Source organism: Vombatus ursinus, unplaced genomic scaffold (assembly GCF_900497805.2).
Source record: "Vombatus ursinus unplaced genomic scaffold, bare-nosed wombat genome assembly UNPS02014867.1, whole genome shotgun sequence".
Lineage (NCBI taxonomy): Eukaryota > Metazoa > Chordata > Mammalia > Diprotodontia > Vombatidae > Vombatus > Vombatus ursinus.
Window position 1 is genome coordinate 3,010,387 of NW_020954645.1, and position 26,556 is coordinate 3,036,942.

Sequence of the window (26,556 nt, forward strand, 5' to 3'; positions counted from 1 at the left end):
CTTTGTATACCCCATAGCATTCTCTGCAGTGCTCAGCACACAAGAGATGCTCAGTAAAAGATGCTAGTAAAAACCTCCAAATAGTTTTCCAAAAATCTAACTCAAAGCGAGTGACAGATACATCAATGATTCCCTAACACTGGAATAGCCCTAATCTCCAAGTAAGAAAGGTATGGTCACAAATTTTCTAGGCCAAGTAGGCTGGTTAATGCTTCCTAGTATGGTGACAGTGAGGTAAGGGAGAAATGTTTTTTCTTCCTTTGCAGGACACTAAAAACTCATAAGATAGACTGTTTACCAGGCCTGTTACTCAGTCCTTTAATCATTTTATTGCTTGTTGTTCACTCCTAGTTTTTAGCCTTACCTTCTGCACCCATGAAGGACTACTATATAATAAAACTATTCTATAACAAGGACATAATGAAAAGACAGCAAAGAGGAAGAAATTAGGTGAACAGCATCCTCTCTGTTCCCCAAGTATCCCAACTCATCAGGAGAAGTGTAAGTTATTGAAGCCATGCTGGACAATGAGCTTGAAGAGAGGAAACTTCTTTGTTAGATACTGCAGTGAATCACTATGATATCAAAAATTTCCTGCTGAAATTGAAATTGTCAATTTACATTTACGTATTGTCCAATTCTAAGTAATTCAAATGTGGCTGGACTTAGACCTCTGAACAACTGAAATGCTTATCATCTATTCTCCCCTTTCCCTAGACCCAGGAGGTGGGAGGGTACTGAGCCAGCCCCAGAATTTTACTTACACATGCCATTGGGTGCTGCAAGGGGTACTCGTGGTCCAATGATGTTCCCAGGCATTGGTGGCATGACAGGTGGGGGAGGACCACCCCCAGAAGGATGGATATTGGCTGCAACAGCTGGAAGCATACGGCCTGCCATGGGCTGTCCAGGCATCATGGAACCAGGACCTGGCATCTGACCTGCAGAAGGGTATTTAAGGGTACTGGTCATAATTGTACTATGAATAAGTAGGCCAGGAAGACTATAATGCAATCTCAAGAATTCCATGGACAAACAAATTTAAAGCAACAGATATTCTGGGAGTGATTTTAGATGTTACTTGAAACAGACTCTGATGAAAGATGCCCCCAATAGCAATTAACACATTGGGATTTTTTCATGAGGGGTTTGTGAGCTACTGATTGTTCCAAAGCTTCAGCAGAGACAGGCAGCTGTGAGAAGTTATTAAAAAAGAAACCTTTCCAGAATTTTTTCTGAAGCTCACTTTGGTTAGAGTTAGGGTAAAAAGAAGGGATTGTTAGCTGTTTTCCTGGGTAGATACAACACCAAGTATACAGATGGACTAATAGGAGAAGAAAGAAGAGCTTTCACACCCAGTGTGCACTCAGTCTCGGGACTACTCGTTTAACGGGGTCAAGATCAGAGCTAGATTCATGAAATGGGGGAAGGACAGGGAGGGAGAGTTTCCAGACATACAGGTAGCATCATTCTTCACTCATCTTTCAAGAGTAAACAATGGCCTGAATCCCCAAAACCTGTTGAAATAAGTGCAAAAAAGATGATCTAATTCAGATAGGATAGTGTGTTGTCTCAAGTGTTTGAAATTACAGGAAACTCTAGGGAAAGGAAGCATCACAAGAGGTTATCTGTACTGCTTTAAAACTAGCTTTAGAATATGATGGCTTGTAATTGCAAGACTTTTATTTTTGGGGCTGTATTTTCTTGCAAGTGGCTACAGCATGAGATGTAGAATAATTTCATAAGTGATAAGCTTTTCTCCCTTGACTTGAGGGAAAACACATTCTCCTAGTCCTCCTACAGCTCTGACTACTTAGGCTCCTGTACTCCAAGGATCTCACCTATGCCTTTATCTCTTCCCCAGCTCTCTCAATCTCCTGGAATATAGACCCGCACCTCAACTCCTAGAGGACATATTCACCTGGATGTTCCCACCCGCACCTCAGACTCAACACCTTTTCTTCCTAAACCTTTTTCTTCTGACTCCATTATTTCTGCCAGGGGTACCACCAATTCACCATCTTTTCCATGCTTGAAACTCTTAAACCTTTTAACTTTCTTCACTCCCGTTAGAGGCAGCTTGGCGGCACTATAGCGCACAGGATGCTGGACCTAGAGTCTTAAGACTTCAGTTCAAATTTGAACTCAGACACTTACTAACAGAGTGACCCTGGGCAAGTCACTCTTCCTTCACAAAATGAAGATAACAGCATCTACCTCCTAGAGTTATTGTGAGGATCAAATGAATAATATTTATAAAAGACTTAGAAAAAAGAAGTGAGATTTGAAAAAAAAAGACTTTGCAAACCTTAAAGTGCTAGCTATTACTATTTATTATTGTTGTCATTAATCAGTTACCAAGTTCTATCAATTTTACTTCTGTTACATCTCTCAGAAACAACCCTCTCTCTCTTTTCTACTACTACCACCTTTACATAGAACCTAATTATCACTTGCCTGGACTATTACCAGAGCTTTTCAACAAGTCTTCCAAACTGGCCTTTGTACCATGGCCATAATTATGTTTTAAAATATTTATATTTGGTTATATTTGGTCTTTTGTTTAAAACTCTTCAGTCACTCTCCACTGCTGATATCTAGCAGAGATGGACCCATTTTGTCCGGTTTTCTAGTAGACCCTTCATAAGCCGGCACCATCTTACCTTTCCAGATTTATCTCCTATTACTTCACTCCATGCTTTAGCTAAAGTGGACTATCGTTTGTCCTTTGGGCACGCTGTTTTGCTAAGCATGAAATGTCCTCCCTCTCCAATTAGCCTGAATTACTAACTGTCCTTCAAAGCTCAATTTAAATGTCACCTTCTCTATGAAATCTTCCCTCAGGTTACATTCATGACTTCTCTCCTTGAACACGGTGTTTCATTTCAAAAATTTTTAGTGTATTTGCCATTTAATTTTGTGTATTATAATGTTCTGTGTTGGTGTTACTTCTTAATACATGTTAAATTCTGTGAAGTTGGGGTTGGTGTTATCTAAATTTTTATCCCCACAGTGCCAAACAGTGCTTTACACATAGCAAATGCTTAATAAATTTTCACTGAATGAATTGCTTAAAGTAAGAGAATCCTATAAAAGGCTTTTCTTATAAAAACTACAAGGACTTCTGTCCAAACAGATATAATGGTACAAGAATAAAATATGCTTCAAAATAATTACTGACTCACAATTAAGCCCTTAAGAGTCAAATAAAAGAAAATTCAGATCATGTAATCTGCTAATGAGATTGCTTGGAAATTAACTAATGGTGGGAGAATAGTCAAAAAGCAATTTTTGACTAATGAATACAGAAAAAAAAGTTACTAGGCAATTCTACTACACCTCCCTTATCAACTCACTAGCTCCCCACAGCAGCTCTTCCATACCTTTTCATGTCCACACAAACCTCTCATGGCTTCTCTTCACCCTACTCTCTCAGCTGAGAATCTTGCTTCATACTTTGCAGAAAGAATTTAAGCCATTCACTGTGAATTTCCTCTTCTCCTCTCATCCTCATCTATTACTCTGGTGCCTTCTGCCACTATTTTTCTCGTCACCCATCTCACATGATGAAGTGGCCTTAATCCTTTAATTAACAAGGCTAACCCCTCTACCTGTTCAAGTGATCCTAAGGAATTCCATCACCTCCAACAGACTGCCTCTTCAGTTATCTCCACTCTCACTTACTTTCAATCTCTCCTTCTCTACTGGCTAATTTCCTACTGCCTACAAACATAACCATGTCTCCTCTATCCTTAAAACAAACAAAAAAAAAAAACGCAAAAAAACAAAAAAACAAAACACTCTCGGAGCAGCTAGGTGGCACAGTGGATAGAGCGTCGGCCTTGGAGTCAAGAGGACCTGAGTTCAAATCCGGCCTCAGACATGACACTTACTAGCTGTGTGACCCTGGGCAAGTCACTTAACCCTGACTGCCTCACCCAAAAAGCAAAAACAAACAAAACCCTAAAACCAAAACCAAAACAAAACGACAAAAAAACTCACCCTTAATCTTTCCATCCTGCATAACTATTGTTCTATATCTCTTCTGCCCTTCGTAGCTAAACTCCTAGTGAAAGAGCTGTCTACAATAGATGCTTCCACTTTCTCTCTGCTTACTCTCTTCTTACCACCTTACCAATCCACTTTCCGACTTGATCATTCCACTGACACTACTCTCCCACGTTACCAATGATCTCCTAGTTGCCAAATCCAATGACTGTTCCTTGACCTCTCTACATCCTCTGACACTGTTGATCACTCCCTCCTCCTTGATACTCTCTTCTCTCTAGGTTTGGGCCACTCCTCCATCCTGGTTCTCCTCCTACTTATCTGACTGATCTTCCGCTAGATCATATCCTCTAACTGTAGGTGTCCCTCAGAGTTTTATTCTGGGCCCTCTTTTCTTCTCCCTCTATACTACTTCATTGGCGATCTCACCAGCTCCTATGCATCTAATTACCATCTCTACACTGATAATTCTCAAATCTACCTTTCCTGCCCTAATCTCTCTGTTGATCTCCAATTTCACATCTCCCTCTAACTGCCTTTCAGACATTTCAAACTGGATGTCTAGTAGAAATTTTAAACTCACTCTGTCCAAAACAGAACTCATTATATTTCCCTTTAACTCATACCTGCCTACATCTTCCCTGCTACTGTAGAGGGCAACACCATGTCCCCAGTCCCTCAGGCTCACAACCTAGGAACCATCCTGTATTCCTCACTACCTCTCATGCTGCCAACTTCTATTGTTTTCATCTCTACAACATCTCTCCAATATGCTCCCCCTTTCTCCTCTGATACTGCCACCAGTCTGAACAAAACACACTATCTCTTGGCTCTGGTCATTTTTCCTGGCTGTTCCCCATGTCTGCAATGCTTCCCCTCCTCTGACTACTGATCGCCCTGGCTTCCTTTAAGTCCAAACTAAAATCCCACCTTTCTATAGGAAGTCTTCCCCAGTCTCTCTTAATTCTAGTGCCTTCCCGCTGTTAATTATTTCTTATTTAACCTGTATAAAGCTCTCTCTGTATATATTTGACTACAATGTTGTCTTGCTCATTAGATTGTGAGCTACCTGAGGGCAGGGACTGTCTTTCACCTTTTTGTATCCCCAGGGCTTAGCAGAGTGCCTGGCACATAGTAGATTCTTAATAAATGTTTACTTATTTATTGATTCCTCATCACCACTCTGAGGAGAGCAAGGGGATGGAAAAATATAAATTTTCAAGTATTCTTAAAGAATAAGTGGTAAAGGAGACAGCATTCGTAAGAGAGTTATGAAGTAAAGGATAAAGATGAGGATGGGATAAGAATGACTTGGAAGTTTCCTTCTTTGGAAACTGGTGATATGGTGATGCTACTCACTGGTGATATGGTGACGTGGTGTCTAGAGGTAAGAAAAAAAAACAACCAATAACCATTACTGACATTTATAGAGAAAAAAGTACTTTACATACACAATCTCATTTAAGATTCACAACAATGTGAAGTAGGTACTATAGTTATTATCCCCACTTAACAGATGGAGAAACTGAGGCTCAGAGAAATGTAGTCACTTGCCCATGGATAATCAGTTTAAATGACAAAATTTGAACCCAGGTCTTCCTGATTCGAAGTTCAACATTCTGTCACGTAAGCCAAGTGGATAGAAAATAAACAGCCCTAAAAATTTCAAGACCAATGTTTTTACTGTTTAAATAAAACATAGGATACTTTATCTCTAGGTATATGACAGTTGCCAGGAAATAGTGATATGTAAAGAACCTGGCTTCTTCTACAAGCAAATTAAATTCTACAATAATCTGTTAAGCCTCCTCCCTTGTCCTCATAAGGGAGTAGAAGAGTAACAGACTCAGATAAGTAATCACAAAGTAATTATGAGAGGGAACATTAACAGTTGAGGTGATCAGGAAAGACTTCCTGAGCTGAGCCTTAAAAGGAAATGAGAGACCTGAGTAGGGCATACATCTGAGTCATGAGATAGCATACCTATCTATGTAAAATGACTTTAAAATCAGAGAACTGGAAGGTACTGAGCAGGCTAACACCTCCCATCCTTATGAAAACGAATGGCCTCTACAGTAGGTGCTCAACCCTGGAGCACTGCCCTCCCTAGGCTGACACAATATTCAGCCCTGGACCATTTCTATTTGAGTTTTACAACACTGTTCTACAACACAGTCAACAAATGGTTATCCAGCTTTGTTTGAACATCTCTAATTAGGGGAAACCCACTCTCTTGAAACAAGCCCTCTTTTTTTTTTTTTGTGAGACAATTGACCAGAGTCACACAGCTAGTCAGTATTATGTGTCTGAGGCCAGACTTGAACTCAGGTCCTCCTGATTCCAGGGCCAGTGCTCTATCCACTGCCACCTAGCTGCCCCGAAGCCCTCTTACTTTAAGATAGCTGATAGCATATTGTTCCACTCTCATTCCTAGACCTGCCCTCTATGGCCAAGCAGAACAAGCTTAGAAGTTGAATCCACCTTTCTTTCTCCCCTCTTCATACACTTAAAGACTGCTATTATGTTCCCTTTAAATTGTCTCAGCTCAAAACAACACTAATTTCTTCACCTGATACTCTCATGGCAGGAACTCAAGGTTTTTCATCATTCTGGCTGCCCTCCTCTGTCACTCTCCACTTTTGTCAATGTCACTGTGGAATGACAACAAGCAACCTGCCAAAGCAAGCGTGTAGGAGAGCTACTAATAATATTGACAGACAAGGATTGAAAATATTACACAGTAACCTGTGTTCAGGTTGTTTTGTTGGAATAAGTGGTCTGTGAGGTCTCATCAAAATCATACCACAGGCAAATGGAAATATACAATGTAAATGGAACAGAATTTACACTCAGGTCCTCTGAGAAAGGCTCCTATTATCCAGAAGCTGCTACCTGGGCTCCAATAAATAGAAATACATTTCTTAAACCCCGGTAAATTGTTACGTATCATAATTAGAACCAAAGAGATTCCTAAAGTGCTATGGTCCCTATCATTTCAGCAAGACTGTGCACAATCTCTTGGTAGTGTTAAATCTATGGTTCCCCATAAACAGAACATTGCAGAAATGATACTGCCCCTCCTGTACACAGGTGCTTTTGTTCAAAGGTTCTCTATGAATGAAGCCATGATAAGAGTTACAATGGACAGCTAAGAGATTCTCTTATTCCCAATAATAATGTGGTTATATGTACTTTGGAAGACTTAGGAATTAGGAATTCTAATCTCTGTAATGATAAACCACAATTCCAGAGGACTAACGATGAAAACATGTTACCCACCTCCTGAAGAGGACTCAAAATGAAGAATGAAACATTTTTTGGGCATGGCCAATGCAGAAACTTGTTCTGCTTGACTAGACATGTTTGGAATAAAGATTGTTTTTCTTTTGTTCTTTTTTTGGGGGGGGGAGGGGTAAGTAGGGAGGGAGAAAAGATGGATTTTTGCTGATTGAAAAAAATGTAATAAAAAAAAAGAAATCCTCTTTAAAAATCATGAGTTTTCTCTTCCCCTCCCCCGTTTATCTGGAAAATACAGAAATAAGCTACCCAAGAAAGACTATGAAAAGTAATTATTAAGTGATACAAGAGTAAAGCAATTTCATCCCCTAATTATTAACAATCACAGCTGGCCTTTTTTCAGGTCCTGGAGTCAAGAATTCAAGTGTCTTTGGCTGGCTACATAATCCCCTACATTGATGGCAACAAGCCTTGTTGCTAGAAGAGTGCTTGCTTTGGCCAATCTAGCTTGTTCTCACAAAGTCAATACAAAAAAGTCAGTTGGCCAAGGTCAGACTTGCTCTCCACACCCTGAGGAAACATTTCCTATCCATTACCAAAGTCAGTCAGTCAACTAGCATTTATTAAGCTCCTCCTATGGGAGGCACTGTGCTTAAGTGCTGAGGATGCAAAGAAAGGCAAAAGTCCTATTAAAAATCGAAGCTCCTTTACCTTCCTGCTATAAAAAGGACCATAAATTTTGTTAATAATAAATACACCATAGGGCTCCCCTGGGTATTAGAAGAGAAAAAGATAGCTCTTTAGATAGGCAGGAGCAAGGAGTAGGGGTGAAAGGAAACATTTTTCACCTCTGTGTTCTAGTTTGCTTCTATTTTCAAAGGAAAAAAAAATGTTGACACTCAAGGAACTTATCTAACTACAATTTATTGCTCTTAAAATAAAGGTTACATTGAGGATATATATGCAAAACACCAAATGTAGCCATCCATGGGTTCTAGCCTGTCCTGATATAACCAATGCAGACATCAAACCCGTAAATGGCCAGATCAGCCATGAATCGTTTGCTCCCTGCTCCACGTCCCACACCTAATTTCATTCTCTTACTTCATTTCCATAATGGATCTATGGTTTCATGGGTAGAGGGAAGTACAAGTAAGGAAACTTGTACATCAGCATCTACTCTGCAAGTTACAGTCTTACAGAGTTGCCTGGAGCACTGAGAAGTTAAATTATTTGTCCAAAACCACAAAGTCCATATGTGTCAGAGGCAGGACTTGAACATTATTTTATCAAGGCCAGCTCTCCATCTATTATACCATGCTGCTACTCTCATTCCTTTATGCTTGAGAGTGAATGAGCTACTCAGGTGTGCTTTACAAACACACTAATCTAAGAAAACTTCACATATCTATTAATTCACCAATCAGAAGTAACTGAGATATGAATACGAATGCACATCTCATTGAGTATTACTTTCTTTGATTTTATCTTGCTTACACTACTAATTCTAGTTGTTTCTGTCAATATAGTTCTTCCCCCAACCAATCAATTAAACCATTTCCTGAAGTGTGGAGGTTACAAGGATGACCAAACTGCATTACTGCTTGTAGGATGCTGTCATCTATGAACACCTTTCAGGGATGCTAAAGACTTTCACTAAAAGAAGCACTGCCCTCTAGAGGTTATAGTTGTCACATGCTGTGTGAGACAGTATGAGAGCTTCACAAATGCCACTTTACGAAATTGATTCAGTAGATAGCAAACCATTTCGATGGTAGAATTTACTTAGGAAAGGATAGGGATTTTAAATGGGGATATTATTTTCATGTGACTAAGAGAGAAAACTGGTCCTATTTTTTTTTTTGTAAGGGGAAAAAGTCCCTTTTCTTAATCTTAAAAATTTTGAGGTCATCTTGATATCTGAAATGCTCAAGGGCCTCCTCATCTTTTAAATGGAAGAGCAAAGATATCTTCACAAACTGTTACTCAATCTTCCTTCCTGGCATATAACTAATTCGATAAAGCACACAAAGCTTAAATGAACATGAATAATCCTGATTAAAATCAAAATTGTTTTTCCATCCTTTTCCATTCTCAGGGGAGGAAAAGAAAAAAATCAGATGTCTCCTTTAAGATGGGGAAAGAAGGACAAGACTTCAGAAAAGCAATATTAAACACTGGAAATAATAAACAAGAGGCAAATGGTAGACATGTAAATTATAAGAAATGGAAAGTTATGCTTAAAATTAGATTCAGATGAGTGAAAAATTGTTGATATACTCTCAGGTTTACTACTTATTTTATTAAAGTGTTACTTTCATCACTCCATGGAAACAGAGATGAATGCCAACCAAGGATTCTTTCTTTGCTTTGTGAGGGTATAAAGAGGAGTATAGCTGAAAAGGACTTTTAGAATTTCAAACGCTTGGTGCAACTCATTATTTCATTTCTAAATCATTCACATCTACAGCCTTTGGCTGAGTCCCCAGTAGAACAGAAATAATGGAATCAGTCCTAAGCAAGAAGTCTAGACTCCTGAGGATAACCATAACAGCTGATTTTTTCCCGTTAGGACAGAGATCTTAGTGTTTTCTTTTTAAAGGTTAGCAATGGAAAATGATGTAACAGTTTTAGTTATATGAAGTAATATGTAAGGCTAAATCCTCACTTGATTAACTACGGAATATTTGTTAAATTGAACCCAGGCCCCATTTCTTCTCCAGAAAAAAAAAAAAAAAAAAAACCACATCAACTCCTGTAATTGGCATTTAAAGCCTTTCTTGGATTAACTAGGATTAACTAGGTAGACTCATTTTTGGATGAAAAAAGGGCGACAGAAATTTACAACTAGAAACAACTGAGATCACACTATCATAGGAACGTTACAGTACAGATCAGAAGTGGAAGGGACAGAGATAATTTAGTCCAGCTGCTTCACTTTACAGATGTGCAACTGAGGCCACAAAAGATTAAATGACTTGTCCAAGTCACACCTTAGTAAATTCAAGAGGCAGGAGGCAAGTTCAGTGGGGTCTTTCTCACTCAAAGTTCAGCACCACAGAATACATCACATTGCTACTCATGTGTCTTGTCCAAACACCTGATTTTCCATAAGTTATTGAGCTCCCAAGAGGTCAGCTGGCTTGTTCAAAGCACAGTTTTAAGCAGTGAATTTGACCCAAGGTCTCCCGAATCCAAATCCTGTGGTCTAATACACTACTCTCCTCTCAGACATATTAGTCTTATTCCTTAACAGTGGCATACCCTTCTATTCTTCTATGTCCTACAATATGTAACACAAGATAAGCAATTAGAGGTGTTCAGTAAGTACCTATGGAACTGAATACATAAAACATGTGCTATTTATTAGTGTGACCACAACTACTCAGGTTAACAATTAATTGAGATGAAAACAGATTGGTGTAAGAGTCTAACCAAATTAAAGCAAACAAGCTGGGGCTGAATGCTTAAGAACTGTGATGATACAGTATTTTTAAAAAAATGTATGAATTGGTATTCAATGATAAAAGTAATCCAGAGATTAGAAGAAACAAAGTCTTAAAACAATGCATACATAGAGAGTAAGAAATTTATATGGACATTCAAACCAACATAACTTTTCCCTTCACTCTCGCAAAAAAGATGATCTTTCCTTACACAAGTTGTTGCATAACAGAACTAAGAAGTGTGAATAATTAGAATAACCTAACTTACCATAGATACCTAGGGGAAAGGAAGGTTTTTTTTTTAAAGCTCACCTGCATATTGTCTTTCAGTTATTTCACTTTAACATAATTCAAGGATGATCATTATTCAGACATTAACCCAAAGGGCACAGAGAGCAGGAAACGTTTTCGAGGGTTGTTCCTCAAGGACCTTTTCTGGTGTAACATATACAGAAACTGAAGGAAGGCCATTAACTATTTTGAGAAGATGTAATACAGAAGGAAAAGATTCTTCAGTTTGAAGTGATAATTTTGTTGGCCTCAGATACCATACCTAAAGCTGGAAAGACTGGGACTTCAAGTAACGACTTGAACCTACTGCTTCAGATAACTCAACGCCAAAAGAACCCTTAGGCCTTACACAGAGACAAACATTTGTTCTATGTGTGGGATATCTTCTGGGAGTCTCTGCCATCTTGAGTTAGAATGACTGAACTAATTTAGTAAGTGAGTTTGATCTAGTCTGTGGGAACTCAGATCTCTAGGTTGAACTCCTTGTAACTCCAAACCACAGATCACCAATGTCTGCTTAGCAACAGTACCTGGCACTTAATGTTTACTGACTGAATGACTGATTTAAGTCGGAATATTTGAACTGACAACACCTTGAATAAATAATTAATAATAACAATGATAATTAGAGGACCCTGGAAGGTAGCTACTGTTGTTTAATCATTTCAGTTGTGTCTGACTCTTTATGACCTCATTTGGGGTTTTCTTGGCAAAGACTGGAGTGGTTTGTCATTTCTTCTTCTAGGGTAACACAGTTAGTAAGTGTCTGAGGCTGGATTTGAATTCAGCTCTTCTTGATTCCTGGTCCAACTATCTGCCCATAGAAGGTAGAGCCCCTAACAAGAATATTCTTCCAGTCCAACAACTATCAAATTCATCCTTCCACTCCTCTAATCCTAGTGATCCACAGTCTCCAGAAGGCAAGAACAGCTTTCCTCTGCTACTTCCAAACCAGTGAAATCCCATCACTTTCCAGTTCTATTCCCTCACTGGAAGACAAAAATGTACAACTTTCCAGCCTGTCTTTTCCCTTTACAATCTTTCTAACTGACTTGTCCCTAGTTATATGCTTCAGTGCTATTTGAGCCTTCTCTCAAGCTTCTTCATTAGGCTGAGAGGGAAGAGTTGGCATATTCCTTATACTCTCACTGCTGGTTCCAGAACTGTCCTCTACCACCATCTCTAAGATTTCTCTATTTATTCTCCTTACTCAGGAGTTTACTAACTGGCTCACTGTCTGTCTGTCTCTATTCAACACCACAGTCTCCAAGTGCAGCAATATCAACTGAATAACATCAGCTAACCACTGGAATGTTCATACCTTTGATTGCACCAACAAGTTTCACTACAAACTCACTTCAACTGGGTCCTTACTCCGGTACCACAAAACTTTAATTCTTCATATACTGATTATCTCATTCCTTTCAGAAACTGTTTTAAAATCTAATCTTCTATCTTCAAACTCCCAATGTTGCCTTCCACCTCCTGGCACCTAGTAGACATCCCTATCCCCTACTTTACTGAGGAAATTAAGGCTACCAATCATGAGCTCTCTCAGATACCTCTCATCACACCTTCAAAACCTCTTCACATTTTCACCCATTATCTTTTATTTAATTACTGTTTCTGAAAAAAGGAGTGGCCCTTCTTTTCTATAAGTTCCTCTACTTATGGCCTTAATGTCACCCCATCCCTTTCTATGTCCTCTGAGATTTATTTTATCAGTAATTTCCTTACTCCTTATCTTTCCTTACTACCTGAAAAGATGATCAAGGCTGCCCTAATTCTTTAAAATAAACAAACAACAAAATCATATCATGAGAACCAAGCTACGCTCTTTATCTTTCTTCCCTTTTCACAGCTAACCCTTGAAAATCATCCACCTTTGCTGCCTCCATTTCCTCACTGATCATTTGTTTTCTCTACCCCTTATATTCTGGTTTCCAATCCTACCACTTTATCGAACTGCTTCTTCAAATTTTACAAAACTTGTAAATATTAAATTTGATGACCCTTTTCAGCCTTCATTCCATTTAAACCCTCTGCAGTTTTTGATACTGTTAATCAACCTCTCTTCCCGAATACTCACATCACTCTTTGCATTCCCGACACTGGTCTTTCCTGTTTCTCCTACTGTTCAAATAACCACTCCTTCTTTGTCTCATTTACTCAATGATCATCATTCATTCCCTCTTCTATATGAAAGTTCTGTCTTGGGCCTTTTCCTTAATAACCTCATTAACTCCCAAGAGTTCAAGTATCATTTCTTCTCAAAAACATTTATTAATATATCCATAGACACATCCCTAATCCTTCTCCTGAATTCCAATGTCATTATCAACTGCCTATTGTAGCTTTCCACTTAGACACCCTAGAGCCATTTCAGATTCAACATAATCAAAACAGCACACACCATCTTACCCCCCTCCTAAACTAACCCTTCCTCCAACTTCTTGATTTCTGCCAAGGGCACCACCATTTTCCTGAGGTTCCCTGAGGTTCACAAAGTCAAAGTCATATCTGACTCTTCCTTAGTCCAGAGAAGGAAAACTAAGAGTAATGAGAGAGAAGTTGCGAGAGATAAATTTAGATTTAATGTCTATCAGTTAATAAGCATTTATCAAATACCTACTATGCACTGGGCACTGTGCCAAAAAAAACCACCTTCCAATAATTAGAGCCATCTAAAAGTAGAACGGGAAGCCACAGGAGGTAGTAGGTTCCCTTCAATTGGGAGAGTGGGGGTAGGGGTGGCACCAGAGGCTAGAGAGCAATTTGTTCTAATAAGATCATGGATTGGAAAGGGGAAGCTAGGTGGCACAGTGGATGGAGCACCAGGCCTGAAGTCAGGAGTACCCGAGTTCAAATCTGGCCTTAGACCAAACACTTGACACTTACTAGCTGTGTGACCCTGGGCACGTCACTTAACCCTAATTGCCTTTAAAAAAAAAAAAAAAAGATTATGGATTGGATAAGATAGCCACTGAGGTTTCTTGCAACTCTGAAATTCTGGAATTCTCTCACTTACCTCCCATATCCAATAAGCTGTCTAGCCTAACTCCATAACACAGCCAGTTCTGCTATAACACGTTTTGAAAACACAAATTTGTTCTAACATTCCTGATATATTAAGGGGACATCCTGAGTATAATACAAATTTCAGTTTTACTTCTGCTTGATTTCTTCCTCCAGAGACAGCCTGAATGCAGAAAACTGCACTACTTTATAATAATAATAATAATAATAATTCACAAGCTCCAACCCTTCCAATGCCCACTTTCACAAGCAAACTTCACATTTTTTTCAAGGTAAAGTGCCCTACTTTTATCTTCTGGTACAGTAAAAACTGTAGGCAGAGAAGGGCTGGTCTGAACCAATCCCACGGCCTCCAGACCTGGGTTGCAGCTTGCTCAACCTCTTGCCAACCTAGCCCCATGGGAACCGGGGCAAAGGCTGGCTGAGCAGCAGCCTGAGGCCACAGATGGTATCACTATTTATTGTATCTATGTATTACTTAACCACTTAACATGAATAAAATCGTACTATCGTTTTTATTAGGCCACTGTCTTTTCTGTAATATGTCAATGACAAAGTTTTTATTGCTCAATTTTGCATAGTGTGGTGCTTTTGAGGGAACATAGATATCGTGTTATAGTGGAACTGATGGTGTCTCTCACAATGACTCCCTTCTCTCCACTGACACAACCACCACCGTAACTCAGACTCTTACTCGCTTCTCAAGACAGTTTTACTGAATTGCTTCCTAATTCAACTCCAAGCCCAGCTGTTCCCTTTAAAATTCATCCACAAAACCACCAAAATTACATTCTGAAAACATAGGTCTAACCCTGATCTTTGTTGTTCAGTCATTTCAGGTGTGTCATCCTCTGCATGACTCCATTTAGGGTTCACCTGGCAAGGACTACTAGAGTAGTTTGCCATTTCCTTCTCCAGCTCATATTACAGATGAGAAACTGAGGCAAATAAGGCTAAGTGACTTGCCCAGGGTCATATAGCTAGTGTCTGAGGCCAGATTTGAACTCAGGAAGATGAGTCTTCCTGGTTCCTAGCCCAGTGCTCTATCCACTGTGCCACTGAGCTGCCCCTAATATATGGAAGAGGCAGACTAAAATCTTCTAACACCCTGATCATGTCACTTCTCTAATCAAACATCTTCTGTGTTTCTCTACTGGATAGAATATGAACTCCTCAGTCTAGAATTTAAAACATCAAATATTCTACAATTTGGATTCTGCCATCTTTTCTGGGCTTTTATTCTTCTTAATAAATTTGAGGTTTCATCTCTCATCTCCACACTGGCTGTCTTTCACGCATAGAAGCAATCCCTCCTTGATTCTTCTTAAAATCACCAGCTTCCTTCAAGGTTCAGTACAGGTGGTACCTCCTACACACTGACTTTTCTGAGTTCTCCAGTTGTTAAAGTTTTTTGTCTCCTCAAATTATCTTGCATTTGCTTAATTACATACACACTGTATTCCCAATAGACTCTAAGTTTCTTCAAGATAGGGATAACTTTGTTTTTTTGTCTTTATATTCCCAGCAACTGGTATAGTGCTTCAACAAATGTCTGTTGAATTAAATCAGCTGGCACATCTGCACTGATACAGATTACAGCTTAGACCCTTTCACCTCCTGAAATTCTTGTCTAAGGTATAATGTTCATTATTCCCTAAAAATGCCACATAAAATGATGCTTTATTCTAATCCACAGTTTTGCATTTCAGACTGGCAGCCTCATCTCAATTCTAGGGGAGGATCATATCCAACAGCACTAAGGTGAGATTTTTTCATTTTCAAGACTGAGCAACATACCATTAAATGTAACATTTCTTACCGAAGTAATAAATTACATCTAAATCAGACTTTAACAGTCAAAGGGCATTCTAATAATACTACTGCATATACTACCTTCACTTAGAACTAGTTTGGCCAGTCAGTTTAGCGTCAAATTCCAATAGAAATGGGGCCATAAGATCCCTGTGAGTTACATAATGACTTAGTTTTAAAATGTTCTACTGTATTTTTATTTATTTTGTTTAACATTTTCAAATTACATTTTAATTTGGTTCAGGCTACACTCAGAAATACTGTGGGCTACATGTAGCCAATATGTTTGAAACCTCTGGACAAACTCCTAGATTTACAGATTAAAAAAGCTGGATGCTGGAGAAGTGAACTGAGTAACATATTAAGTGGAAGAGCTAGAATTTGAACGCAGGTCCTACTACTTCCAAACCCATCACACTTTAAAATTACAGCATGAATGACTCAGAGTGCACACTGAGTTCAGATACAGCTAATGTGAGAAGAATGTTTTGCTTGAACAGGCATAACTGTTACTAAGAATTTGTTTTTCTTTTTTTCAATGGGGGGGGAAGAGATGAAAGAAAATATTTTATTTTTAAAAATAAAATTTTAAAAATTTAAATGAAACTACATTATGATATCCTTCAAAAAAGCAAACCAATCACTTCCATTCTCTGTAAGAAAAAGAAACAAAACAAGTGGAAGAAGGCTAGTTCTGTTTACCCAGCCAAGTCAGGAAGCAGCATCAGAAGAAGTCGGGAACAGGGCTTTTTTAATACAAACTCAATTCTAAACATTTAAATGGGAGGAGGGAGAGAAAAGGCTAAAGCCAAAAGGAGGCTCAGGTAGGACCTTTTCTCACCAGCCACTTTGCTAATCCATACACTTCAACTTCATTACAAAGTTATGCAGGTGGAAAAGTAACGGTCTTACCTGGCATAATGATGGGTTCTATCACACATCACAAAGGCAGAGAAACATTTTCATGACATTTACTTATAGAGTATCACAATCAGGAAAGACTAAGAAGTTTCAAGTTGAGTAAAATACATCACCTCATGCTGGGTTAAAATACTTTCGCCCTCACGCTTTAACTACCATGTCCTTCTTGGCCTCCAAAAATTGACATTTTATCCTCTTCACAAAGCATAAATTCTGGTCAATTATTTAGTGGATTGACAGCTAACCTGAATAAATCACCTTTATGCCAATGTAAATTTCTAATAATTTCCAGTGAATAAAGGGAACATCAGCAGGCAGATTCATGTTGATAGTTCCTAAGTAACAACTACAGAGAATTAAGAGTGTGCAGACCTTTATTCATTGAGAGATGTTTACAAAATTCCTCCCTTGCCCTAGTTTCTTAGCTTCTACTTTGCTGAACTTCAAAGTATGGAAATGTTTGTCTTTTAAATTTTTTTCCTTTTCTTCTGAGGATGGTTTTTGATGCTATTTTTTTTTCTCTTACTAGCTACTACTATCACTTGCCTTTATTTTACATTTGAACCTTAAAGCAACTTCAAATACAAAAAGCAATACATCTCTTTTTGGAGTATTAAATATTCAACATCTCCACCTAGCTATCATTATTTACAAAACCCTATCCTGTTTTTGTGAGTGAAAAAGAAAGCAAAAAGGAGGACTACTTTTCCTCCAAAGTTTGTTCAGTAAACATTTATTTGTAGGTGCCTGTCTCCAAATTCTAGGGAACAACTGTGCCTGTCCATTTTCTGAGGAATGGTGGCAAAAAGCAAGACCATCTCTTTGTCCATCTTTTCTACAGAAAATAAAGAAATGGGCAAGCACTCAGGGAATACCATGTCCTGTGTTACTGACTGCTGTGGTCACTGAGTATCCATAAGCTGTATCAAGATTTTATCCTAAACTCTTTACTGCCGAGTATTTTAGGCCTTGAATTAAAAACAAACAAACAAACAAAAAACCAAAAAACCCGTCACCACTACTTACTACCACATTTGACTAAAACTGAACAAAAGCATGAGGAATTTATTTAAAATTACAGCACCATTTAAAGATTTCAGTGAACCTCATATGCCAAATCTAAATGTAAAAAAAACTTATACAGTAATATCAATGAACAACACAAATCAACAGATGACTCTTATCCACAAAATAGTATTTGTTATTAAAGATGTGAGATTTTGAACTTGTCCAAATATTTCCCACATAACTTGTTTCATGGAGTCTGTACCTTTTAAAAGCTTAATGGAAAATTTAAGACATTACAGAAAGACCTTCTGTCTTGTTCAATATTGCAAAGTGCAATAGGAATGTCAGTTTGCTTAGTCCCAAGGATGCCAAACTTCTCAGAGAACATAACACATCATATAGACTGGATCAAAAGGAGGACGTTATGATGGTATATTCTATATGCAATTTATAGGTCTGTGCATGAAAATAAGTGCAGCCAATTTGAAAAGACATTTCAAGGGTAAACAATACCTATTTCAATTTTCTTTTAGCAAATCCAATAACAAGCATCACCATTCCCTTTTTATAGATAAGGAAACAGTATCAGTGAGGTTAAGTGATCTATGCAAGGTCTTAAGTATAAGAGAAAGTTCTCAACATTCCTCAGAATATTTTACCTGTTATTTTGATCCCAAAATTCAATATTCTTAACATTATCCTATAATGCCTCTCATTTCTAAGACTAATTTCCTGTATGATAATGGGCAAGTGTCATTTTAGTCTCTGGGTGACTTAAGTTGATATTTTGAATGCAACCACTGCAAAAGCAACCAACCCAAAAATTTGAGCTATTTGACTCTTGAGGACTATACACATGGTTGTTTGAGTATGCTTCAATGCTACCGTGATGCTTAGTACACCCTTACCTGGTTGAGGGGGATGAGGAGGGGGCATCTGATGGTGCATCATGGGATAAGGAGGGGGCTGCTGATGAGGTAACATTCCCGGATGCCCTGGTGCTCCAATTGGGTTCATACCAGGTCCTCCAGAATGCTGGTGGGCCTGCTGAGCGTTCTGCCCATGCTGCTGCTGCTCCATTTGCTGGCGAGCCCTTAATTCAGCATATTTTAGTTGCTCCATGTGGAAGTTCTGGCGCTCAGTGAGTAACTGCTGTCTCTGCTGTTCTAACTATTAATGAGAAAGGAAAAATCACGATGTTTTAAAAAGAAAAAAAAATGTTTCAATGTAAATTTCTCAAACCACTATATTGCTAATTAGTGTGTTAAATTTCCTTCATGGTTCCCAACATCCTGTAAAAGGAACCCAGTGTTACACAAAATGGCTTGTGCCCCTGCTCCAATTCACTTTGCCTGCATTCAAATCCTGCCTTCCTCTTCCAATTGTTTAGCCTTGTGTATACAGTAGCACTCAAGCGGAAACTGAATACAACAGACACTTTTCTATAGCAGGACCTCACTGAGACCTAATGTTGACACAGCTGCAAATGCAGCTGAAGTTCACACAAGGTTCCTCCCCAAATCTACATTTGCACAGAGTGGGAGGAGGGGTGGGAGAGGAAAAAAAAGAGAGAAGCAGCCAAACTCCAAACACACTGCCAAGATTTGGAAAAATCCGCTCAAACTCGTAGCCTTTAACCTCTTGTCCTCAAAATTTCCAACAAATGATCAGGTCCTCCTTTGAAATGTTTGATGTTTCAAAAAAGGAATCCTCTCATAAACATGGAAGCAGAAAAAAAAAATTCCTGGCAAATCTCTTGCTGCCCAAACCTGTGATAATTTGTTTTTATTTATTTTGTTGTTGTTTTTGCAGCATGCCCTTTGGCAGCAGTACTCTACATATGAAAATCAAGAATTGCTCTCATGGCCATCTTTTTTTCCTGTATTGTTTCACATGGTTGTGTTTATCTTGCCCCTTGGCCAACTTCACCTGTTACTGTGTATGACCTTTTAGCACCACAGCAAAAACTGCAACTGGTGTAAATGGGACATGTCTCAAAACAGATTTAATAAGTGATAAGGAATACTGAGTCCCGTATCGAGGGATTATCTCATTTGACCCAATACTAAGAGTGGAAGGCATTATTACCCGCATTGGTATAGGCAGCAGCCAAGCCTATGTGAAGAGTGCAGAAATATCCTTTGAGCAAGGTTTAAAACAATCTCCTGTGGTACAATATATCTTCTTTCCCCACCTCAGTCTTTCTTTTTTATTAGTTTAAACTGTCCAGACATTCAAAGGGTCTATACTCTGCAGCTTCACCTGACACCTCCAACTACATTGCATTCCCACCAACTACTGTACAAAAGCATTACTCGAGCCACACCATTTCCTGAACATGTCATGTTATTGCTGTCTTTATACTTTCTCTCTCCTATACATTTCTGTAGGACTAGCATTTATTTTCCATACCAATAATTTGTAATTATACTGCTTTTTATTGTTAGGTTTTTAAAAAAAGTCTATGTCACATATCTCCAAATAAATTGGAAGGGTATAAGAATGCTTTTGCAGCCTTCATTGAGTATTTCAAAGACCTGTGATTTTGCAGATATTTGGACTTCTTCCTTTGAAGATTTTACACCATTTACAATTTAGTGAGTGATCATCAAGAGGTGCTGTGGCAAAAGTAAAGAGAAGAGAAGAAAAGACAAGATGAAGAGATGAAATGAGAGGAAAGGGGAGGAGAAAAAAAGCCTCATAGTTCTTTACCATGACATTTTGTTAGAAAACAGAACTGGTAGGGACTGAACATGGCAAGTACTATATAATGCCATTAAAAAAAATCAAACACATATTTGAGCAGATGGGAAAAGATTTTTCTTGATGTGAGAGTGATCCCTGAGTCAGTGGTTTACCAATGTTTTCCCATGCCTCTTAGAAGTCTTAATATTCCTTGTTTCATAGGATGCAAAATTCCATTATACTCATGTATCACAACTTGTTTAACAACCCCAACTTGATGGGAGTCTAGTTTGCTTCAAATTCTCTGGCACCAAAAAAAGTGGTGTTAAGAATATTTTTATATATACAAACATGTGACCTCAAAAAATTTTTAAATTCTGAACCTTAATATAAAAGAACCCAGCAACCCATATATGCAAAACATGAAAAAAGGGCTGTATAAGAAACCATGCATTTCCATTTCATATTATTTTCCTTTTTTAAAAAAAGTATAAAATAACTTCCATGTTACTTATAAAAATACTTGGCTCTGCTTTCCCTTGAACTTCCTTCTCTTCCATGCATTTAGAAAAACATCTCAATGGCTTCCACCCCCTTTAATATCACTCTCTAACCTCCTACCTCACCTCCCAAAAACAAACAAACAAAAACAAAAAACCAACAACCCTTGTAATAAATAAGCACAGTCAAGTCAAATGAATCCACCTAATGGCCATATCCAAATATAAATGTCTCTTGGGGCATTTTGAGTCCATCACCTGTCAGGGGGTGTGTAACATGCTTCAACATAGGTCCTCAGGAGACAGCACTGACCAGAGTTCTCAAATTTTTCCATTGTTTTTCTTTACAATGCTGTTGTTCCTGTATAAGTTGTACTCTGGTTTCTGCGCAACTTCACTCTGCCTCAGTATCTTATAACACAATGATATTCTAGTATATTCAGATAATCACAATTTGTTTAGCCATTGTTTACCCCAATGATGAGCACACCCTATTAGATTCTAGTTCTTCACTTTTCTCCACCCTCCCACCTTAATCCCTCCCTTTAGGATCTGGAAGTTCATTTTGTTTGTGACTATTCTCTCCTCAAAACCCCATCACCCCAACTTGTTTCACTAGTGCTTGATGTATTTCTACACCAAACTCTCCCTGAGGAGAAAGTGTATTCTAGTCCTCAGGGATGGCAATGACTGACATGGTTAAATTCTGAGAGGTTCACCAGCAGATGGATGATGAATTTTTGGCTCAGCAACTCTCTAAGCCCATCTTTTGAGTTAGAGAATCAGAGAATCTGAGAAACAGAAAAGGATTTCAACAGCAATTTCCACTCTAATACACTGGAGAAGTAGTCATTCAATCTCTGAAGATGTCCAAACAGGAAGAATTCACCACTTCCTGGAGAAGGCTAGTGGACTTTCCATAAGCTTTAATTACGAAGAAATGTTTCCTGAAATTAAGGCTCAATTGGCCTGTTTGCAATTTCTGCCCACTGCTCCTGGTTCCGCCTCCTTGGGCCAAATGAAACAAAATCTCCACCACTGACAGCCTTTCAAAGACTTGGACTCAGCTATCAAGTCCCTCCTTAGCTCTTCTAGGCATAGAATAACTATCCCTCGTATGGGCAATCAATCATCACATCAAGTACTTGAGGCCCTTGACCAACGATGGGGAACCTGAAGGCTTGAGGCCACATGTGGCTGCTAGATCCTCAAGTGAGGCCCTCTGAATCCAAACTTCACAGAACAAATCTTCTAATTAAGGGGATTTGTTCTGTGCAGTACAGGATCATAAAAATATAACAGGCTAACTTTCAAAGTAGTTCCTTATGCTTGGAAGTCTTCTAATGATCAGTTGTCAGGTATTTTACATGAGATTACTGGTTTAGAGCAGAGGTTCTTTAAATTTTTTTCCCTCTCAATTAAATGTAAAATTAATTTTTAACAATCTTTTAAAAAAATTTTGAGCTCCAAATTCTCTCCCTGCCTCCCTACCCTAACCCCTCTTTGAGAAGTACTTTGATATAGATTATACATATGCAGTCATGCAAAACATTTCCATATTAGCAAAGTTACAAAAGAAAACAGACCCCAAAAAACTAAAAGAAAAATAAAGTAAAAAAATATATACTTAGGTCTGCATTGACTGCATTAGTTCTTTCTCTGAAAGATCGTATTTTTTTCATCATATTCCTTCAGAATTGTTTTGAATCACTGTACTGATCAGAATAGCAAGTCATTCACAGTTGATGATTGTACAATATTGCAGTTATTATGTGCAATATTCCCCTGATTCTGCTCAACACACTCCAGGTTTTTCTGAAAGGAACCTGCTCAACATTTCTTCTAACACAATAGTATTCCATCACAATCATACACCAAGACTTGTTCAGCCATTCCCAAATTGGTCATCCTCTCTCACTGTCCAGTTCTTTGCTACCACAAAAAGATCGGCTATAAATATTTTTTGTACAAATAGGTTCTTTTCCTTTGATCTCTTTGGGGTATGGACTTAGTGCTGATATTACCAGGTCAAAGTGTACAGTTTGATAGGCTTCGGGAATAGTTCCAAATTGCTCCCCAGAATAGTTGGATCAGTTCACAACTTCACCAACTGTGCATTAGTGTCCCTGTTTTTCCACATTCTCTCTAACATATGTCATTTTCCTTTCCCACCCTTTTAGGCAATCTGATAGGCGTGAGAAGATACTTCAGAGTTGTGTTTTTTTTTTTTTAATTAATTTATTTTTAGTTTTCAACATTTCACTTCCACAAGCTTTAGAGTTTTAAATTTTCTCCCCTTCTCTCCGTCTCTTTCCCCAAGATGGCATTGCAGTTTGATATAGGATCTACATATACATTCCTATTAAACATATTTTCACATGAGTCATTCTGTAAAAAAGAATTGGAACCAATGAGAGAAAGCCCAAGAAAGAAGAAACAAAACAAAAGAGAAGAAAAAAAAATAGCAAATAGTATGCTTTGATCTGCATTCAGACTCCATAGTTCTTTCTGTGGATGTGGATAGCATTTTCCATCATGAGATTTTTGGAGATGTCTTAGATCCCTGCACTGCTGAGAAGAGCTAAGATCAAAGTTGGTCATTGAACAGCATGGTTGTTACTGTGTACAATGTTCTTCTGGTTCTGCTCACTTCACTCAGTATCAGTCCACACAAGTCTTTTCACTTACCTTTTTTTTTTTAATCAGAGCTGTTTTAATTTGTATTTCTCGAATCAATAACAATTTAGAGCATTTTTTTCATATGACTATAGATAGTTCTGATTTCTCCTTCTGGAAACTACTTATTCAAGTTCTTTGACTACTTCTCAATTGGGAATGACTTTTATTCTTTTAAATTTGACTCAGTTTTCAATATATTTGAGAAATGAGGACTTTATCAGAGAAACTTGCTGTAAACACTTTTATCTAGTTTTATATTTTTGTAACTACCCATCCATTTCACTTAGATTGTCAGAGTTAATGGCATATAATTGGGCAAAACAGCTCCTAATAATTGCTTTAATTTCCTCTTCTTTGATGGTGAATTCACCCTTTTCATTTTTTATATGAGTAATTTGGTTTTTCTTATTTTTATTCAAAATTACCAATGACTTATCTATATTATTACTTTTTCATGAAAGTAGCTCCTAATTTTATTGGTTAGTTTAATGGTTTTCTTATTTTCAATTTTATTAATCTCTGCTTTGATTTTCAATTTGGTGTTTAATTGGGGATTGTTCAATTTGTTTTTTCTCTCTTTTTTTGGGGGGGTTGCATGCTCAATTCATTGATCTATTCTTTCTCTATTTTACTGATGTAAGTGTTCAGAGATATAAATTTTCCCTTAAGAACCACTCTGACTGAATTCTATAGATTTTGCTATGTTGTCTCATTATTGCCATTCCCTTTATGGAAATTATTGTTTCTGTGATTTGCTCTTGTCTGACCCACTCATTTTTGGGGATTATTTAGTTTCCAGTAAATTTTTAATTTATGTTTCTGTGGTCCTTTACTGAATATAAATTTTATTGCACTATGGTGTGAAAACAGTACATTTAATATTTCTACTTTTCTGCATTTGGTTGTATGCCATTAACATTAATTGATAAATGATCAATTTTTATTAAGGTTCAGTGTACAGCTGAGAAAACGGTGTATGCCTTTCTATTCCCATTCAATTTTCTTCAGAGGTCTATCATCTCCAACTTTTCTAAAATTCTATTCATCTCCTTAATTTCTTTCTTGTTTATGATTATATTTATCTAGTTCTGAAATGGGAAAGTTGAGGTCTCCCACTAGTATAATTTTATTATGTATTTCTTCCTAGAACTCATTTAACTCTTTTCCTTTAAGAATTTAGACGCTACCATTTGGTGCACATGGTTAGTATTGATTCACTGTCTATGGTACTTTTTAGCATAATGTAGTTTCCTGGCTTACCTCTTTTAATTAGATCTATTTTTTGCTTTTGCTTTGTCTGAGATCACGATTGCTACCCCTGCTTTTTTTTTTTTTTTTAAACCTCAGCTAAAGAATAAGAGATTCTGCTCCAATCCTGTATTTTAACTCTGTGTACATATTTTAAGTGAGTTTCTTGTAAACAACATATTGTTGGAATCTGGTTTTTAATCCATTCTGTTATCTGCTTCTGTTTCATGGGAGAGTGCATTCCATTCACAATTAAGATTACTGTGTATTTCCCTCCGTTCCATTTTTTCCCTGTTTATCCCTTTCTCTCTCTCATTTTAACTTTGCCCTCTTCAAAGTCTATTTCACTTCTAATCACTGCTATCATCAGCCCCCTTCACCTCCTATTTCTCTGTAGGGTAACAAAGGTTTCTATACCCCAGTAAGCACGTATGTCACTCCTTCTTTCTGCCAATTCTGATGAGGTTCAAATGCTGCCCCCCACCCCCATCTTCTGCTCCACTGTAAAAGCTCTTCCTTTCAAGACTCTTTTATGTGAGATAACTTACCCCATTCTACCTCTCCCACTGCATCCCTCTTTCTCACCTTTTTATTTTTATGAAATCATCCCATTATAATCAATTCACATCCATGCCCTCTCTCTATGTATACTCTTTCTAACTGCCCTAAGAATAATAAAGTTCTTAGGAGTTATAAGTATCATCTTCCCATGTAGGAATGGAAAAGGTTTGTCCTCATTGATTTCCTTATGATTTCTCCTTCCTGTTTAACTTTTTATGCTTCTCTTGAATCTTGTATTTGAAAGTCAAATTTTCTATTCAGTTCTGGTCTTTTCATCAGGAATTCCCAAAAGTCTTCTATTTCATTACATATCCATGTCCCCCACTAAAGGATTACACTCTGTTTTACTGGGCAGGTGAGTCTTAGTTGTAAACCTAGTTCCTTTGCCTTCTAGAATATATTCCAAGCTCTCTGATCCTTCAATGTAGAAGCTGCTAAATCTTGTGTTATCCTGACTTTACTTCCACAATATTTGAATTCTTTTTGGCTGCCTGCAGTACTTTTTCTTTGACTTGAGAGCTCCGGCATTTGGGTATAATACTCCTTTGTGTTTTCATTTTGGGATCTCTTTCAGGAGGTGATCAGTAGATTCTTTCCATTTCTATTTTACTCTCTGGTTCGAGGCTATCAGGGCAGTTTTCCTTAATAGTTTCTTGAAAGATGATATCTAGGCCCTTCTTTTGATCATAGTTTTCAGGTAGTCTGATAATTCTTAAATGATCTCTCCTTGATCTGTTTTCCAGGTCTATTGTTTTTCTAATGAGACATTTCACATTTTCTTCTATTTTCTCATTCTTTGGATTTTGTTTGATTGTTTCTTGATGTCTCATAGAGCCATTAACTTCCATTTGCCCAATTCTATTTTTTAAAGAGCTATTTTCTTCAGGGAATTTTAGTACATCTTTTCCCATTTAGCAAATTCTTTTTATTAAGGAGTTCTATGGTGAATTTTTGTACTTCTTTTTCCATTTGGCCATTTTAAGGAGTTCTCAGTGGATTTTTGTGCCTATTTTACCATTTGGTCAATTATGTTTTAAGGTTTTATTTTCTCCAGTACTTTTATGCCTCCTTTTAAAAGCCGTTGACTTTTTATTTTCATTATTTTCTTCCATCGCTCTCATTTC

At 37.8% G+C, this 26,556-nt stretch overlaps 1 protein-coding gene across 1 annotated transcript in view; it reads right to left on the reverse strand.

Annotated features, from left to right (window-relative positions):
• The window catches only part of SMARCC1 (SWI/SNF related, matrix associated, actin dependent regulator of chromatin subfamily c member 1), a 167,915-nt gene that overhangs the window by 4,408 nt on the left and 136,951 nt on the right, over positions 1–26,556 (reverse strand). Inside the window, exons 26-27 of the mRNA XM_027842145.1 lie at positions 18,668–18,929; positions 765–941 (exon numbers count right to left, since the gene is read on the reverse strand). Coding sequence (XP_027697946.1) covers positions 765–941; positions 18,668–18,929 — 439 coding nt within the window. The remainder of the gene's footprint in view (positions 1–764; positions 942–18,667; positions 18,930–26,556) is intronic.